The sequence below is a fragment of the Eulemur rufifrons genome, chromosome 17 (genome assembly GCF_041146395.1).
Source record: "Eulemur rufifrons isolate Redbay chromosome 17, OSU_ERuf_1, whole genome shotgun sequence".
NCBI classification, from domain to species: domain Eukaryota; kingdom Metazoa; phylum Chordata; class Mammalia; order Primates; family Lemuridae; genus Eulemur; species Eulemur rufifrons.
The window spans coordinates 92823084-92842662 of record NC_090999.1 but is presented as its reverse complement, the minus strand read 5'-3'; the positions used below and the strand labels follow the sequence as shown (position 1 = coordinate 92842662).

The 19579-nt window shown below is 36.2% G+C and overlaps 1 protein-coding gene across 1 annotated transcript in view; it reads left to right on the top strand.

The window, feature by feature from the left end:
• Window positions 1–19579, top strand: part of FBN2 (fibrillin 2) — a 258662-nt gene that overhangs the window by 54994 nt on the left and 184089 nt on the right. The window contains exon 6 of the mRNA XM_069492804.1: window positions 12024–12221. Within this exon, the coding sequence (XP_069348905.1) occupies window positions 12024–12221 (198 nt within the window). The remainder of the gene's footprint in view (window positions 1–12023; window positions 12222–19579) is intronic.

The following is a 19579-nucleotide window of genomic DNA, read 5'->3' as shown; positions in this document are numbered from 1 at the left end:
AATTAGTGTTCCATTGACTGTATTTTGGGAAATGCTGAGTTAGACCCTATTTCTGGATCTCCACTCAGCAGGTGTATTTTGTCCCGAGGCCCCAGAGCCCATCAATTGTAGGCTTCTAATTACCATTTTATGTTGGATGCTCAGGAGAATGAGTCAGGAGGCCTAAGTTTTATATCAAATCCTTTTGACTTGGGGCCAGTTTCTGAAACTTTCTGGATGTTATTTCCTCCTCTGTTAGTTGCATGATCAGATCAAATAATTTCTAAGGGTGTTCCATCTCTAAAAGTTATTATTGAAAATAAAATTTAAATTAATACTTTACATTTCTCAAAATGCTTTTATAGTCCTTATAGAGGATGGGCTGGATACTTTTTGGGAAGCTGGCAGCAAAGCCCAGCACCCAGCTATCACTGCAGATGATACTGGAACTTTACTGAGCAGTAACGGTCCACCTTCCATATGCGGTGTGCCTGGCTTCGTCAACACCTGGCCGGCATAGTCTGTCGTCCACCACCACCACGCCTGCAGCCTCCCTCAGCACTGAGGGGATGTGTGTTCGTAATCCACCCACTCAGATCAGAAGCTAAGCTGCTGATGTCATTTGAAGTGGGCTGGGCTGGAATGCCATGGAGTACCTGCTGAAAGAGAATGTCCACAGCTGAGTATTTGCACACTAGTGGTGGAAAGTCTAAATCCAGGCAGACATTCAGCAATCTGAGACGCAGTGGCTGTATTTGGAGGTATATCAAAGCAGCCAGTGAAACATTGAATAAACCAGGCTAATTTATCAACTGAATAAAGGGGTTACGGTCCTAAAACAAGGGAAAGAATAAATGAATACAGAAAGCATTGAGTTCAGAGCAAGAGCTGTTGATTAAACACAGAAGCACTCCTCCTTTAGTCTCCTCCCCGCAGTGATCAGTGTTCATAGGAGATAGCAGAGCACGAGGGTAAGAACATGGCTTCTGGTGTCGGATACACTTGTCCTTCAAATTCAGGCTCTGTTATCCACCATCTGTGTGACTTCAGGCAATTTTATTTAAGCTGCCTAAGCCTAACATCATCATCTGTAAAGGAAAGCTATTGATGCTAGCCAAATATAGTTATTGTAAAGATTAAGCAAAATGATAGGTATAAAGCATTGCACAAACTTCATGGTTGGCATATGTATAAAATTAGTGATAATAATAAAAGAAGTCATTATAGCAGTTTCTTGTCTCCAAAACCCTTAAGTATTTTATAATGCTAACCAACTTGTAATTCCATAATGCCTTTGAATTTTATTTTAGTTTCCATCAGAATCCACCTAGTTTCAAACATAACCCCTTAAAGAACCATGGCCTCTACACCACATGCTGCATGATTCCCCGTTGCTCTGTGGTGCTGAGAGACGACTGCTCCAATGTTCACTGACAGAGCCGCCTGGGATGTTGGAAATGCTCACTGTGCCGTCCAGTACGGCAGCCACTAACCACATGCAGCCCTTCAACACTTGACATGTGGCTAGTGTGACTGGGAAACTGAATGTTTACTCTGTGTAATTTAAATTTTAAGCTTAAATTTAGAAAGCCACATGTGGCTAGTGGCTGCCATTTTGAACCCACAGCTATCCATGATAACAAACCACATTGATGTGAAATTTTATTGCTAACATTTCTTTCTCTAAAATAGTCAATTTCATGTCACAGATTCTTCAGTTAAGAAATTGTGATCTCTTTAACAAAAGAGGACAAAATGTTCTTTTCGAGTAATAAGTTATCAACCACATTACTTAAAAGCCTTCTATTCAGGGACTACAGCAGAAAGTTTCTGATTTTTAAACTAAGGAAGACAGAAATTCTGTAGAAACGTCAGGGATCTGTTGAATCCCATTGACATAATGGTGTGCTTATGACCAAGTATTTGATCACCTTAATAGATGTTCCATGAAAACAAAAGAAGAATATACGTCTGTTTATATGGTACAAAATTGTAAATCCATCTATTAAGGCAAGTGTTTAGATTGTGTTCTTATTTATTTTTTGGTCTGCTTTATCCAATTTGAAAAAAAAACCTTTCCTTGTATTTCTAGAAGTCTTTGCTCTTTGTATTTCATTATACTTTTTAGTATACAGATTTTATATCCTGGATTTTAATTTTTAACCTTATATAATAATCTTTTTTGAGTCAGTTAATGCTTTTCTCTTTGAATTTCACTCTGATACTGATTATTGCTACTTCTGCTTTATTTCATTTGTATTTTCTCACATTTTTCTTTGTGCTTCTTTTGTTTTCCATTCTTCTTTGTCATTTCATTTTGATGGCTTTTGTATAGACACAATAGGGCTGAATTTTGTTCTTTTAATCAGATATTTACTATAGTGATGCCTTAATTGCTTGATTAAAAACTAATCTTATCCATATTTATTGTGATTTAAATATATTTGGTTTCATTCCTATCATTTTATTTTATGTATATAAATCATTGTATTTTGTGGTTTTTTTTCTTGTCACCTTTGTTATCATTTCTGGTTTCATAAATTATAATACATTTCAATTCTTTACTTTCACTGCCCTTCTTCCTTAATTAAGAAATTCTACTATGTTCTTCATTGAACTAGTGGTTACTTTTCTGTCTTTCACCATTATGTTAAAACCTCTGTTCCTCTCTTACAAATTTTGTACAATATCTAAATTAAATAATATCCATTTCTCTCATCTCAAGACATTTTACTGATTTACTCCTTCTGGTCCCGAACTTAGATAGGAGTAAGTATCATCTTTACTTAAAATATTCGTTTCTTAGAAATCTTGCTCTGTGTGAGCTATTTCTTCCATCTGACTTCCAGACAACTAATTTAGTTCAAGACAATAACCATCTCTTTTTCTGCTCTTCTGTTGAGTCTGTATATTGCAAGAGTTTACTTTCAAGAACCAAAGAAAGACTTTGGTCTTCTAATTTTTATTTGTCTATTCATGAAGGAAATTTCCTCACTACCAATATGCATTCAGTTATGTGGGTTTCTACAGCAATAGCAGATTTTCAGGTTATATAAGATATATATTGTATTTTATTGAGCAGGTATCATAATGGTATTACCTTTCTGTTGAGATATTGCAGGGAGATCTCTTTGCCTGTGAGCCTCTCCTGGTGCTGATGTCTGAGGAGGAGGTATAAAGTTCTAATCACAGGAACCAGGAATGACCCACCTCAGCAGGGTAGACCACCACCGCCATCACCTCCACTGCTGGGCGACCAGTGGCAGCAGGACAGTTGACCATGCACTGCCCTGCACACAGCGAGCACAGAGGCCGCCTTCTCCATTTGTCATTCACAGGGGTCCATCAACAGATGCTACTTGTGTCCTCGCAGAATGCCATGTGATCTAATGGTCTTCCTCCTGCGCTTCATTTTTTTCCCCAAAGCTCCCAAATAATGAAAACCCCAGTAATGAAGCACATTACTCTCAGGAGCATCTTAGGTCAGGACAGAATCAGAGAGAGGAATTTTTGTTTTCCCGTCGTACATTAGTTTCCTGGGAAGAGTGTCATGTATTAGGTTTGATTGAGTCAGTGGCGTGTACTTGGCTGCCTGCGTCCCTCAGGTGGCATCGATTTGGGCAGAAATTTCAATCAGAAAATATTATATAAAGGCTCCATCGGCACATTGTATATAGCATTTTATTCACAGCCACCGTAATCCAGCCTTGTGACCTCATTATCTTTGGATCAAGGGATAAATAAGATCTATTCAAGCACCTTATTTCCACTGGTTCTGTTTCCGACTTCATTGATAATAGATAAATGTTTTGTGAGCAGATCACTTTTCCCTGAAATATATCCAGGCCTACTTATGTTAAGTTTTCTTTAGATACCATGACATTTGGTACTTTTTGGATTTGACTTGTATCTGATCCATCTTTTGTGTTAATCAGTTACATCTCTGGCCCATTTATTAACTCACATCCAAAATATTTTTGTCTCTTTAACTTTCTTCTTCAAAAGTGACAATATCCTTCTGCTTAAATAATCTTACTAGTTTTTAATCGTCAGCAGTTTTTGTTGTTCTTAAAATAAGTTAATTGGTTTAGCTCTTGGCGAGTGCACTTGAAGTTTATAGGCCATGAATTTTAGGACCACATCTCTGATGGCCTTCATCCTTATGGGACTTGACATCAAAGATAGCAGTTTTGTTTGCATCATTGGCCAAAGCCTAATTATCATTCCCACCTCTTCATTCTTAAAGTGCTCTTTGATGTCAGCAGTAGCTTTGTGCTTTGAAAGACTGTAGAGAAAAGTGAAAACTGTCCTTCCTTGCCAAGTCCACATTCCATTGGAATATTAAATAATGGTATTATGTTAGAAATAAAATGTAATGCAACTGTGGCAATTAAAATAGTTACTCATCTGTTTGCAGAAGCAAAAGTCTTTAATGTTTTTCTCAATGCACAGAGAGATAATTTCTCTCTGATGTAACATGGCTAGATGGAGTCTCATTTTTGGAAGAAACCAGAAGAAAAGCACAATTGGACATGCCAATTAGGAGTTAGGAAATCCTACCCGGAGACAGGAGGAGGCATCTGTGGAGTTGTGACAACACTCATCAAAATAGTAAGAGTCTGTGTTCTGTTAGGAGAAGGCAACGTTACCAAAAACTGAGGGTGCGAATAACCCTCAGAGAAAAGCGTGCGAGCCCTCGGAGTGAGATGGGTCTCAAAAGTTGAATCTCAGCTTCACTTTTCTCCAGTTCTTCGATTCTCCACATATTACTTAATCTCTGACGTTTAATTTCTTCATTTATAAAAATGGTAGAAATATTTGTTAGCGCTTAGGATAAAAGGATATAGTTTATAGAAAGGGCCACTACAAAATTCCTGCCACCTTGTTAATTTTCTTCCCTTAATTTTTAAGAAATGGGGACAATGAGTTGCTGTCATAATTCAACAGTGAGATACCATTTTCACCCATTAAATGAATAAGAACTGAAATGTTTGCTCTGTGTTGGAGAGAGTGTGGGAAAACAGACTCCTTTCAGCACCACTGAGAGTGTGAATTGGTGCCGTCTATTCAGAGAGCAATTCTGCAGTATTTTTCAAACTGGGCACTGGACCCAGCAATATCAATGCTAGGAATTTATCTTACAGAAAAACTTTCCAAAGTATATAGTCAATAAATGCGTTCAAGAATGCCCAGGAGGCACCGCATGTACTTATGATCAGTTGGAAACAACATAAATAGCCATCACAGGGGCAGTGGACACTTGCACATGGATGTTTCAGTGCCCTTGACGGTGACTCCATACAAAAATATTCAAAGTTTATTTGCTTGCTTTATTTGAATATAATTTTAAAAGTTTACTTATTCATTGAGCTTTTTAATTTTTTTTTAAATTATGGTAAAATACACATAACATAAAATTGTCCATCTTAGCCATTTAAATTTGGGGCGTAGAGTACATTCACATTGTTTTGCAACCATTGCCACCACCCATCCAAAGAACTCTTTCATCTTGTACCACTGAAGTCTCCTAACCCCTCAACAGCAGGCTCCCGTTTCCTCTCACTCAGCCCCTGGCTCTGGGAATTTGACAGCTCTGGTACCTCACGAAGCAGAATCGTATGGTGTGTGCCCTTTCATGACTGGCTTAGTTCGCTCAGCGTAATGTCCACAAGGTTCCTCCATGTTGTAGCATGTGTCAGAATTTCTTTCCTTTTTAGGGCTGAATAATAATAGTCCATAGTATGTACATACCACATTTTGTGTATCCATTTGTCTGTCCACGAACACTTTGGTTGCTTCTCCTTTTTAGCTACTGAAATAATGCCGCCACGAACATGGGCATACAAACATCTCTTCAAGTGCCTGAAGTCTAACAGAGTTTAGTAGTCACTTTAAGAGACCTTTAAATAATATTTGCTTCTATTTTCATACTGAGTTCATGAAACCCCTCCATGCCTTTTGAACTGTTATATGTGTCAAACACATCTGATATCTTTCTTAAGTACTGCAGTTATGTACCTTAAAAACCTTTACAAGTACTCAAGTAACTCTTATAAGCTAATAAATTTAAAATTGCATGTATAAATACTCAAACCTGAGGTTCACTTAAGTTATCAAATTCTGTATATAAACATAGTGAAATTTTAATTTAAATAACTCTAAATAAGTCAATTATTTATTTTAAACTGTGGTTTAAAGGCAATCTCATGGAATGGGCCAAATGCCATTAAGCATTACAGGAACATAGTGTTTGCACAGATTGGGAAACTTTATGTGCTAATTTTTGCAAGCCTAATTTATAACCTTTATTAGGCTGAAAAGATGTCTGTAGTTCTGTGGTAATCTAGGTGTTGTGAAACAAACTATTAATTTTTTAATAAAAAATGTTAATTTAATGGCTTAAATTCTCTTAAACTTTTTTTTTTTTTTTTACTTAATTCTAAAATTTCCAAAGGTTGAAAAGATGCTCGTGAGTCAACTACCAAATCAGTTATTTGAGTGTATTTAATCCTAAAGATTGAGACCCAGCATGAAGTCTGAAGTTTAGAGATCCAGGGCAAACCTAATTGAAACTAAGGAAACTCTTTTATTAGCCCATATAATTTTGGGGATTGCTTCTCTGCATGCGCTGTTTATGTCTGTGATCAGAGATTTCAGCTGGTACCCTGACCAGATTCTCAGTTATAACCTTACCATCGAGATGCATGAAACCTAGTTCACTGGTCTCACTGCTTTCTTCTACCTTTTAAGCTCTCAGTCCTTTTCTTTTCTTACTTACAGTCCTGTCCAGCATAGGTTCCACAGCCTCTCATTTCAAAATATGCTCACATTACCTAAGCTCCCTTACCATTCTGTATTTTTTCTTCACATCCAACAGATAAAAACCCAACCCTGGATGAACCCTGATCTCTGGGTGAGCTCAGCTGCCTAGAGCTGCTAAAAAAAAAAAAGCCACAAAACAGGCCAGATGGTCCCACTTTGAGTTACAAGTTCATCTTGCTCATCCATTGTAGAGAGGCACTGGATGCCACGGGAGAATCGACCGGGTTCTCAGGTCTGCTTCCTCCCCTAGTGTCTGCGGTGCTATCTCAGTTCATCTCAAAGATCAGCACACCAGCCAACCCCCACCAAAGGCCTATTGCCCCACCTCCTGCTTCACAGGGAAAATGGAAGGTATCAGAGAGAATATTGGTCATTTTCCCTCCAGCATGTACACATGCCTGCATCTGTGTGCATCCTGCCCTCCTTTCCTCAAGCTGCAAGAAAAGTGCTTTTCTTTTCCTACCTAAGTATCACTCCTTCACACAAATTCTAGTTTCATGCTCAGCCTAACTTCTCAGGGATCTTATACTAGAAATTTTTCTTTTTTGAGAGGGTGGGTAATTATAAACCATCCGTTTCAATTGGGCCATCCGTTCCCATTGGCTTTTCGAAATGCAAGTGTCTTTCATAGAACAAAACAAAACCAAAAGACCACAAAAAATAAACAACAACAAAATAAACAAGAACAACAAACCGGCCAGGCGCGGTGGCTCACGCCTGTAATCCTAGCACTCTGGAAGGCCAAGACGGGTGGATTGTTTGAGCCCAGGAGTTCCAAGACCAGCCTGAGCAAGAGCAAGACCCCATCTCTACTAAAAATAGAAAGAAATAATATGGACAGCTAAAGATATATATACAGAAAAAAATTAGCCGGGCATGGTGGCGCATGCCTGTAGTCTCAGCTATTTGGGAGGCTGAGGCAGGAGGATCGCTTGAGCCCAGGAGTTGGAGGTTGCTGTGAGCTAGGCTGACGCCAGGCACTCTAGCCTGGACAACAGAATGAGACTCTGTCTCAAAAAAAACAAAACAAAACCAAACAACCAACCAACCAACCAACCAACAACAAACCTTCCCTAACCTCAATCCCCCACCAGAGCCTAGAAAAATATCCTGCATATACTAGTCACCCAATAAACTCAATCGTATGAGTTAATTTCCAAGAGGAAATTCAAGGTTCAGAACATTGTATATAAATATATGTATAAATATAAATAGTATACCATCTGTAAAAATAAGAAAAAGTTATAGGTAAATGTACGGAACTATTAATTGTGTTTTCACTTCGAAAGATCACAAATTTGAACATGGTAAGGGAAAGGAATTTTATTTATTTAGTTTTATTTTTTTTCTGTATGGTTTAGATTTTAGCAAGTGTATTATATTTTATTTAAGAATGTTTAAATTTTTCTTAATTTATTTTTTTTTTAAACAATAATGCTCAACTTTGGCTATCTAGCATCTGTAGTTATATTAAAAGGACTTGTGACACTATAGCAAAATTCCCAAATACACTCAACTGTGTTTATTTAAAGTAAAATATGAACATAAGCTGTAATAAAAAAAGATAGAAAATAGCAAATATTAGCAAGGATGCGGAGGAACTGGAACGCTCATATATTACTGATGGGAATATAAAATGGTGCAGCTATTTTGGAAAGCAGTTTGGCAGTTGTGTAAAAAGTTAAATGTACATTTTCTATACAACCTGGCAGTTCCACTCTTAAGTAACTACCAAAGAAAAATAAAAACATATATGCACACAAAGACTTGCATGTAAATATTCATAGCAGCATTATTTATAATATCCAAAAAGTGGAAACTTCCCAAATGGCCACTGACTGGTTAACAGGTATGGTATACCCATAACTGGAAACTTAGTCAACAATAAAAAGAAATGAAGTTCTCATCCATGCTACAGTATGCATGATCCTCAAGAACATTGTGCTAAGTAAAAGAAGCCAGACAAAAAAGACCGTGCAGTATGTGATTCCATTTATATGAGTTTTCCAGAGAAGTCAAATTTACAGTGACAGAAATTAGATCAGTGGTTGGCTGGGGCTGGGGCTGAGAATGGACACGAGGAATTTTGGGGGGGTGGATCGAAATGTTCTAAAACTGGATTTTGGTGATAGTTTCACAATTCAGTAAATTTACTAAAAGTCATTGAATTGTACACTAAAGACAGGTGAATTTGTGGCACGTAAATTACACCTTAATAAAGTTGTTTGGAAAAAATCCAGTGAGCAAAGTTTCTGATGAGCTTGCTAATATCACCAGTTGTTTAATGTGAATAAAAAGTGAAATTATATAAAACAAGTTGATATGCTCTATCGCATTTAGATATTAGAAAATCAAAATAGCAATATTTGTGTTTCACAGTCTAACTTTTAACAAAATTTTGTTGTTCATGTAGTGAGGAAAATCTGTTTCCAACTCACTGATTCCAACATACCAAGTCATAAGCAATTCTCTCCTTTTATATTTTGCCAACAAGTATGTCCTCTACTATGAATGGTTAACGTGGTATGCAGTAATATTTTGCCTACAGTGAAACATTCATGAAGAGAGTTCATGACCAATAACAATTAATTAAGGTCTTTTTAGGATTCTTTTGTCTATAATTAAAATGCAAATAGAGTTTGGGACAGGATGTTTTAATCTGATCAGGAGATTTAAATTCTTTTTCAGTATCTAGCACTGGTTCTTATTTTACATGTTAGTAATTCTTGAATGAGTAGATAAGATTGTAAGTTTAAATTTTAAAGTAATTAATTGCCAACCAGAAAGCAAAATGTCATCATGCAAGAAAATAAACTCAGCACAGTTTGTAAGGAGGCAAATGTAAGCAAAAGAAAAAAAAAAAAAGAAATAATAAATTCTATTCTGCTAAGGGTAGTCTAGGATTGCCTTAATTGGTGCCTCCAACATGAAAGGTCATTTGCAGAGGACAAACAGCTGTCCTTGTCCAGATACTCGCCTTGTCCACAGAGACCATACCAAGAGGACATAATTTTAAGGAGGGTTAGTTAGAAGAAAGAATGAATCTCCTGACAGGTTGGTTTACATAAGAATGGGGTTATGAAGGAGGCTATGCAGGCTTCTCTCTGGGAATCCTGAAAGTATACAGAATGTGAACATAGGTATTTATGCATGAATTTTAAAAAAGTGTATTACACTAGAAAATGTAGACTTTTTCCTGCATCTTCAGAACTTGATATAATTGTGAATCTAATATGTATTTAAAATTGCAAAATACGTATTGTCTGAAGGACAAGAGAGTAAATTTTAGAAATTTATGACCTGGCCATTTTTGGTATGGGAAGTGTGCTTATTTATAAGGTTGACATATCTTCACGTATACTCCAAAAATCGTCTTTTTCAAAAATGAGATTTGTAGCCAGCACATCTGTTGTTCTTATGTGGGGGATTAAAATGAGCTATTTTTGTTGAAGTTCAGCTGCAGAGTATCAGAATGTTAAACCAATTTGCCAAAAAAGTTACCTGCTCTAGATTTTGTTTCTTTATATCGAACTTTTAAAATGTTCTTTTCTCCTATATGAGAAAGTCTCATTCTTCATTTAAAAAATAGAAGTTCCGTGTGGTTTTAAGTTGTGTTTTTGTCATACTGCAGCATTTATATGGATCTAAGCCTTTCTAACTTGGCATTTTGAATGTTAAATTATATCCAAGTTTGATTTTCTTAGTTGCTGTTTTTCATAAAAATTATACCACCATTATTGACTCTTCCTCCTTTGAATGTGAGATTGTTTTGTTCTTACAACAATCTGAATTAAACTTGTTCTAGCTTTCCCCTTGGAATGGAATAATGCAATTCGTGTTAGGGCTTATCAGAAAGCCTGAGTGGCATCTTGTATTCCCAAGAATTAATTAACTGTATTCCTAACAATCCTTGTGTATGGAAAAAACACGAATTGGTCAGTCCTCAAGAAACTGACCTTTCTTTGATTTCCTGTAATCTCTCAAAACAGGAATAAAAAAAACTATCAAATTAAAAAATATTTAGTTTATGATTGAGTTCTGTTTAGAAGAATGTTTACTGATCATCCAAAAGGTTCATCAAAGCAAATACACAGAAGGAGGGATGGAGTAGAAATACCGAGTATCAGCGTTTGAGTCGCCCACAGTCTAAGTCAGTCCTTTTGAAGCTTTAAACTGCGTGTGGATCTCCTGAATGGACTGTTACAAGTGCAGATGCAGGGCCAGTGGGCCTGGACAAACAGAGGACAAAAACTGTCCTTGCCCTGAGTCTGCATTTCTCATCAGCTCCAAAGTGATGCAGACACTGCAGGTCCATAGATCACACTTTGAGATTTAAGTATCTAAGTGAGTTGTCCCTAATATTCACAGAAAGTCTACCCATATGCCATACAAGACATGCATTTACTAAGGTTTTTATCATCCTAGTAACTGAGCTGGACAATGGTACAGTCATCTGCTAGAGCCAGAGATCGTGTATTGTAATATTAACTTACCTGTAAAGAATCCATGACTATGGGCCTTATTAATACTGTCTTCCTAACTGGGCTACCCATAGAACTAAACAGACTGACACAGCAATAGAAATCAGATTGTTAGAACTGAATATTTATGGATGATTTAGACTGCCCAAATGCGTTTAGGGTATGGAAGGCATGATCTTTATTAGTTAGTTTTGATTTTTTGAACTCTTGTTCACCTAGTGAGAAAAAAAAACCCTTGCTAGATGAAGAGCAGTCCCTAGCGCTGACGGGCCCAGGGCCCGGGCGGGGCCTCCGTGAAGGAGAGCCCTGGGGGTTAGCGGCAGCTGGGGCTGTGGCATCCTGGAGGAAACACGCTTCATCTCACCAGTGCCATTTAGAGACTTTCTAAATTTTCAAGAAAAGTCAAAGATACAAATTTCATGTGAAATTTTCCGATTTTACAATGTTGGCTGCTAATTTAAATTCTTTAAAAGCATTCTTCAGTCCAAGAAAACACATCTGTATCCCAGATTCAGCTCATGAGCCACCATTTACAGTGTCTAGTGTGGAATACATTGAAGTCTCTTAATGTGCTTCTCATGACGGGAAAATTATGAATTTTCAAAATGAAACTCTCTAGCCTTTTTTCTTTGGACACCCTTGGTCAGAAGAAATAGTCTCTGTTCTGTGCATTTGGAGGCACTGGTGTAATATCGGTATATGATCATAAAACCTGTCTTTCCCTCTTCTCTCACATTCCAGATTACAGGACAGGCCCGTGTTTCACTCAGGTCAGCAACCAGATGTGCCAGGGGCAGCTGACGGGCATCGTCTGCACCAAGACCCTGTGCTGCGCCACCGTCGGGCGGGCCTGGGGCCATCCCTGCGAGATGTGTCCAGCCCAGCCCCAGCCGTGCCGCCGGGGCTTCATCCCCAACATCCGCACGGGAGCCTGCCAGGGTGAGTCAGCCGCTTCCTGCTGGGGCTGGAGCATCGGGCCCGGGGATGGCAGCCCTACAGTAGCCATTTCCGGGAGGGGCCTTGTTAACAAGCCTGACCAGAGATGCTGTATCTTTTAGCCACTTAAATATGTTTCAGTGCTTGACATTAATGGAGAAGAAAGAGATGAAAATGTGGGGAAAATTTAAAAATACAGTATAAAATGTTTAATATAGTCAGAGGATGGACCGCTCTGTCTTAATCCAGATGACAGGACACCTCCAACCCCTCATCCCCGAATGCAAATACCAGGTAAAACCTATTTTCTCTCTCTCTCGATCTCCTTCAAGTTATGAAAACCTGAACCCAGGTAACAGGGAGAAGGGAGCCACCCGATACTGGCCCTTTATTATTATTAACAGTGTCTTCAAAGAGAAAGTGTGAGCTGGGTTCATGACTGTGGTTATTTCGAAGCTTGTAACCCTGGCGGGGTATAATCTTATTTCCACGCCTTGAAACTCTCCAGTCACATTCAGGGCTCTGAGGATGCTACCAACAGTAGACTCCAATCCAAGTAGCCCACATTGTTACATATTTAGCCGTTAATTATCTTAATTAGTTTTTAGCCACTATAACTCTTACCTTTTTTAAACTAATTCTCTGATGTCGTATGTATTAAATCAATTTTTAGAGCTTGCAAATATTCTCTCTAATGAGATTTCACATGGTCGTTGCTTTCATATTATGTAGCACTGGGATCATAGGAAAATGAAAATGACTTCTGTAGTATTCACAGAAGTGATATTACTCACATTTGAAACTTAGAGAGTTAGGTTTATTTGTTATAATTAAATCCTATACAAAGTTAGATCTGAAGTCTTTCAAACTGATGTTAGTAAGCAATGTCTGAAGTAAAGATGCTATCTACCCAGCCCATGGAAGTAGTATATTGTAGAAAACTAGTCCAGTGTCCTAAAACCCAAATGACAATTGTAGTTTGGGGAGCCCGTACACAGCCTCAGTTCACTGAATAATCAAATGTGAGTGCTCTGCATAATTTGGTAAATGTATCCCTGATAGTAACCCCCAGAGACTTTTGTTAGTGTTACAGTTTTATAAAAGGTTAATATTTTTAAAATGACCTGTATCTGTACTCTTTTCAAGTCAGAACTACAGCAATACCCAGGGGATGACTATATAACTAAGCAATTCAGCAGCTGCAGATCACAGATGAAAGCCATGTGAGACTGCATCTAGAATGGTTTTTTAGTGACTATCACAGGTCAGAATTTAATGATGAAGATTGGATTAGGTGCCATTTTTAGTCTTTGTTTACTATGGATAGTAAAATTCTACATCTTTTACATGAATACCAGTCTGATTATACAGAGTTCCTGATAATGCAACCATTTCTTCTATAGGAAGATACACTATGCTACATTCTATCTAGTCTTTACTGTACTACCTAGATTTCCCAGATTAGTATATAGATTACCATATAATTTATATAATGTACATAGATTACTATTAAAATCAAAATTATTATACTGATTTACTAGATTAATTCCCACTGGATTTATTAGAGTAATACTTTTTCTTTATTCTATGGCCCTTATTACCTACTAACATACTTATTTTATTGTTTTTATTCTCTCTGAGCTAGAATGTAAGCTCTATGATGGCAGAAATCTTGTTTATTCACCAAACTCTCAGGCATCTACAATAGTGCCTAACATATAGTAGATGCTCAGTAAATATCTTTTGAATTAATAAATAGGACTAAAATGGAAACACTTCTAAAACCCACTATTTCAGAGAAAATAAAACAGTTCAGGTTGAGAAAAGCCTTTAACTTCAACCAGAACATCCCACTTTATTGACTGTCCTCATCTTCTGTATTTATACTTATGCTTTTTTACTTTGATATTTTGTCAGAGAGGCCTCGTTTTTCCAAACACAATTATGAAAAAAATGTATCATCTGATCTCAAAATTTCTGGATTTAGTAATGTCTGAAGGCTTACTGATTTCATTTTTTTTTCTTTTATGCAGCAAAGATAAGTTTCAGGCTCCATTTGCCTAAAAATCTAATGGATTGACACAGTAATGGGAACAAAATGAAATTTGCCACATGGTTAAAGTGTCTGGAAAAGCACGTTGAAAAGTTCTGCTTTATTTCAAAATCATGGCATAGTCAGAAAGTTCTCAATTAAATACTAATCCTCGGTTCAGGCTATTTTAAGACCACATCTTACTGTGATTTCATTTTTCCTTTTAAATTCCTAGACTGTTTCCCAAATACTTATGCCAAATTAATTTGGAAGAGACAGGGCATGAAAAAAATAACATAAAACATGGAATATATATGTCATACTTTTTTATGATAGTGATCATTTTTTGGTGATTGAAAAGTTTTATACAGTTAACAATAAATTTAAACTATGGGGATGATAACTGAAAATAGCTTCATATTGGCTCTAAAACATGGTTCATATTAGTTCTGAACGTAATGATATTCTGTAGCTAATATAATTAGTTATTACCTTACCTATGGCTTAAGAGGATTGAAACATAATCTTGTAATAAACAAGATAATGGTGGAAAATGCAGGATAAAAGAAAATTAAGGTGCTACTTAAAAAAATTAAGCTGTGAGAAAATCAGTGATTTTATTTTATTTCTATTGCCTTGATGACATTCTGGACTTAAATAAGCATGTAAGAAAGATACACATTCCTAGGGTGCTATGAAGTCAGCCATAAAAATTCCTGACTGCTTTGCTATTGGAAGCCATGTGAGTTCCAGCCCTTGTGCTTAATCTACATTTAATATTATACTTTCTTCCATTTTATTGTATACTAGAGGACCAATGTTAACTCATGTAAGTCCTTAAAATTTGAGCTATCATAAAATGAGCAAACTAAAAAATTTAAAAGTAGCATTAAGCCTTTTTCCAAAAATATTTACGTTTTTATTAAATATTTATTGTAATTATTTACACATTTAAATATGTCATAAACTGCCATGTGCATATTATGCATTATTTTCTTACAAAAAGTTTCTTTTTTTTCTGTCTTTAGTGTCATGAATATACTCTAATTAGAAGTGACATTTTATTTAAAATTAGTACTTGGCTTTGGGTCTTTTAGGTTTTCAAATGAATAGGGTGCACATAAAAATTTTTAAAATATATTAAAAAGTTGCATAGTTATTAATTCATGGCATTTAATGTTTAGAGATTAGGCTTTTAAACTACTATAAATGTTTCAAAACTGAAGATACAGCTAAAGACATTTGCTTGTTAAAATTTCATCTCTTGCTTTAGCATTGGCGATAGTAACAGATCGATGCTTACCTGCGCTCTGTTCCAGGTGACATGAGGGGCCTGGGAATTCACATAGCACAATCAGGCCCTCCCTAGGACACAAGATAAGGACTCAAAAACGAAATAGCAAAACATATCCTAAATCAGTCTCTGCAAAACAAATGCTGCTGTGTGTTCTTTCCATGTGATATTGGTGTGCAGAAATATGTGATTTCTTTAGTCTGACTGCACGTGAAAACAGTAGGGGAAGAGTTTAATCTCGGCTGAAACCAGGCAGCTATTGCTAGTTCCTCAGGTGTAGAATGAAAGGAAGATGCTCTTAACAGAAAATTATTTCTAGGCCATCTATATAGCACAATGTGAAAAGGAAATTTTGCTATTATCTGATTCATTTAATTAGTATAAATTATTAAAGATAGTTACAGCCAAAACAAGTTTATCTTGGCTGTCTACATTGACTCAGTTAAACAAGCACTAGCTATTCCTATAAAATTCAAAAACTTCACTCAAAACATACTCGATTATAGAAACTCCTATTTAAAGATAGCAGAATAGTCGCCTTCCTTTAACCCCACAAAACTGATATGAAAATGAATAATAGAGAACAACACAGCGGTCTAAAATAAAATTCTGTCACCCACAATGAAAGGCAGTGAGCACATGCTGCTGTTGGGAAGTCACTGCACAGACAGCAGACCCTTCCCTGTGATGTCATCAGCCTGCAGGGCTCTCTGGTGGGGTTCCTGTGAGCCTACTGAGAGGGGAGGGCCAGGGCTGGGATGTGCTTAGAAAGGAGAATGTTCCCAGGAGAGGTAGGTCTATTTCAGACCCTCCCAGCAGCAGAGGTGGGAGGAGAGACTGTGGGGCAGGCCCTTTCGGAGTGTCCTCCACCAGCATTGAGGCACAGAGACACAGGGAAAAGGGGAGGAAGGAAAACTAGGAAGCAGGGACCACCATAAGCAATCCGTAACTTAAGTGGCACAAGGTAGGAGCGACACTACCAACTGAAAGTTGAAAATTGATACTCAAGGGGAAAGAAAAGGTAGGAAGTGAAGTTTGGTGAGAAAGTGTTTCAGGCAATATTCCCTGAAGAGGGTTCAAAAACCCCACTTGTACTGGGTTCTACCTGCTCTGTGTTTCAGGAAGAAATGGCCTGTTGAAAGATGAGTAGTAAAGAGTAAAGACCTATACATAAAAAAGGAAGAACATAAAGAGAAGACAGGTGAAGAATTACTACCCAAATACATGCAGAGTTCATATACTTCTGTCTTTTCTCAAGGAAATTAGAATCACTATCACTTCTCTTTTAAAAGGTGCTCAAAGGAGAGTTATGAGTTTAGTGAAGACAACCAAATGAGATAAAAAGTAAGAAAGATTTAAGACTTTGCCTAATTAAAGATAAATAATACATTCAACTGAAAAAAATTGTTGATACAGGGTTAAGCTTGAGGAAGTCATGTAAATCATAATGTGAGAGAACAACAAATAAACAATGATTAGAAAAAAACTTACACACAGTAAAGCCAGACTACAGAAAATTGATGAAAGGAACTGAAAAATGTTTAAAGATAAAATAGAAATTTTGTCTAAAGTAAGATAATGGCGTCAATTTGCAGATTGGAAAGCACAAAACTTCAATAGAAAGAGAAGATAAGGAGAATCCCATGTGCAGAATATGGTAGAATAGGCAAGTTTTTTGTTTGTTTGTTTGTTTTTTAAATAAGGTAATATCCCAACTGGTCTCAGACTTCTCTAGAACAACTCATAGACCAGAAAACGGTGTGGCAATATCTGCAAACTCCTGAGGCAATAGCATGTACTTGAGTTGATATATGTTTAAATAGCATCACTTTAGTTGCTCTGCAGAAAATCAGTTGCAGGGAGGCCAGAGGAGAAGCCAAGAAGCCAGTTACAAGGTCCCTGCGGAGTCCAGGTGATGGATTATGAAAGCTGAGGCCACGGTGGTGGCAGGGGGGAGAGTTGAGGCGTTTGGGCAGTAAGGAATCGTTGCTGATGGGATGATGTGAGACAAGGGGAAGGAAAATGCCACGTTTATCTCCCAGATTTCTGACTTTAACAGCTGGAAAATTATGGTGACATTTGTTGAGATAGGAAAGACCGTGGTGGAACCGTGCTCTGTTCTTTTTATTACAAGTTCAGAGTCCTGCAGATAGTAAGTCACCAATATTTGCTTGTTTTGATGAATTTGGTGTATCATACATGAGTAGCATATTGAACAATTGCCAAGATACCACATATTTCTCAGATTCCAAATACAGACCAATTTTTCAATTGCTGTGCTTAAAGTTTGATATTTGTTTTTATACAAATAAAAGTATGCCTGAATATCTACAGAGTATAGAAATAAGAGCTTCCATTTTAAAAATAGATTTCATTTGGACACAGGAAAAGTTAAAAAACAACACACTATCAAATATAGTAATAATTTCTCTAGTCCTTGGTTCCCACACATATAAATTAAATGAACCATCTTTATATGGCTATACTACTGCACATATTTTTCCATATTTTGACATGAACTAAAAATGATATACCATCTAATACTAATTTATATAATAAAATAAATTTAATCTTTTAGGGCAAGTTTACTTGGAGAAGCTGGAGAATAAATGAGGTTATAAACTAGAATTGTTATTGTTTTGTTACGTTATTTATAACCTTAATAGGCATGGACTGAGATTATTATATAAGAGTTAAGTTCCAAAGGATTTAATTTTCTTCTATACAATCCTTACATGTGATTTGAAGTAATTCAACATTTAAAGAAATAATAAGTTTGTGCCTTGAATTGAAGGGATGAACAAAGGTAAATCTGTACAATGTGGTCAGTGGAGAATTAGTCCTTAGTAGTTGTTTAGGCTAGGACTTTGCAGATGTCAAAACTCTTGCATAGTTTGGTTTGAGGCTTGCTTTTTTTTTTTTTTTATTGAGAGCAAGTTTCCAGGTCCAAGATGATTATTTCTATATGATTTCTTTAAAATTTCATTTTTTAACTACTAATTTGATCTACCTAAAATAAATTAATTCTGTATAACTGCACAGTCTGGGAGACTTAAAAAATAAAGGTTTTCTTTTTCCTTCTAGAAAATACTTTTTAGGCAATTACAAAATAAACCCTGTAATGTCAGATTTGAAAAATTACTGAATCTACTATAGTAAATACATAGTATAAGATTTTATGAATAGTATTAAGGGATTTCTAGGTTTGGCCTCATTTCTCAGCTTATACCATGATATTCTTTCTCTGATTTATCTGCCAGTAAAAGAAGTTTCTAGAGATGTTTTATACTACACTGTAATGAGGGTGGGAAGGTAGTACATTTTAAAATAATGAGGTTTGAAATGTTCTGAATTAAACTGTTCAGTATATAAACTTTTTGCCACATATTTCATTCTAGTTGATTTTTGTTTGGATCAGATATCCCTTAATAAGACCCTGAAATCTACTTTAATTTCAGTATAAAAATACTTTGGACTGCTGTAATTAGTTTTATAGACATAGCTAAAAGGAAGAAGAAATAATAAAGATGCTAAGCTTTTTTATAGGCTTGAATTCTCTAATTTACACAGATACTCCAAGCTTGTGGGCTTACCAAAAAAAAAAATAGGATAAATTGACATATACTGACACAGCAGTGTATCCACAAAATATTTTTTAATGAAAAAAATGAGATGCAGAACAAGACATATAATATGATCTCATTCTTGTTAAATAGACCACCATTCTCTGAATGTATATGTGAATAAAAGTCTAAAAGAATAGATTACTAACTTACATAAATGGGCATTTTTTTATATTTCTTATTTTTCTTTAACATTTGTTTCAGTGGGGTATGTTATTTTCTAATTAAATATATAACATTAATAAATCTGTGTTAGCCTGTAACTTTGAATAGATGATAAAAATTTGCATAAATTTACACTTTTTTAAATAACTTTTTTTCCTAAAGTTATTATATGCAGTATAAGAAACTGAAAAACACAAAAAGCAAGGAACAAAGCCATCCACAATCACAAGCAGTTTACAGTTTGACG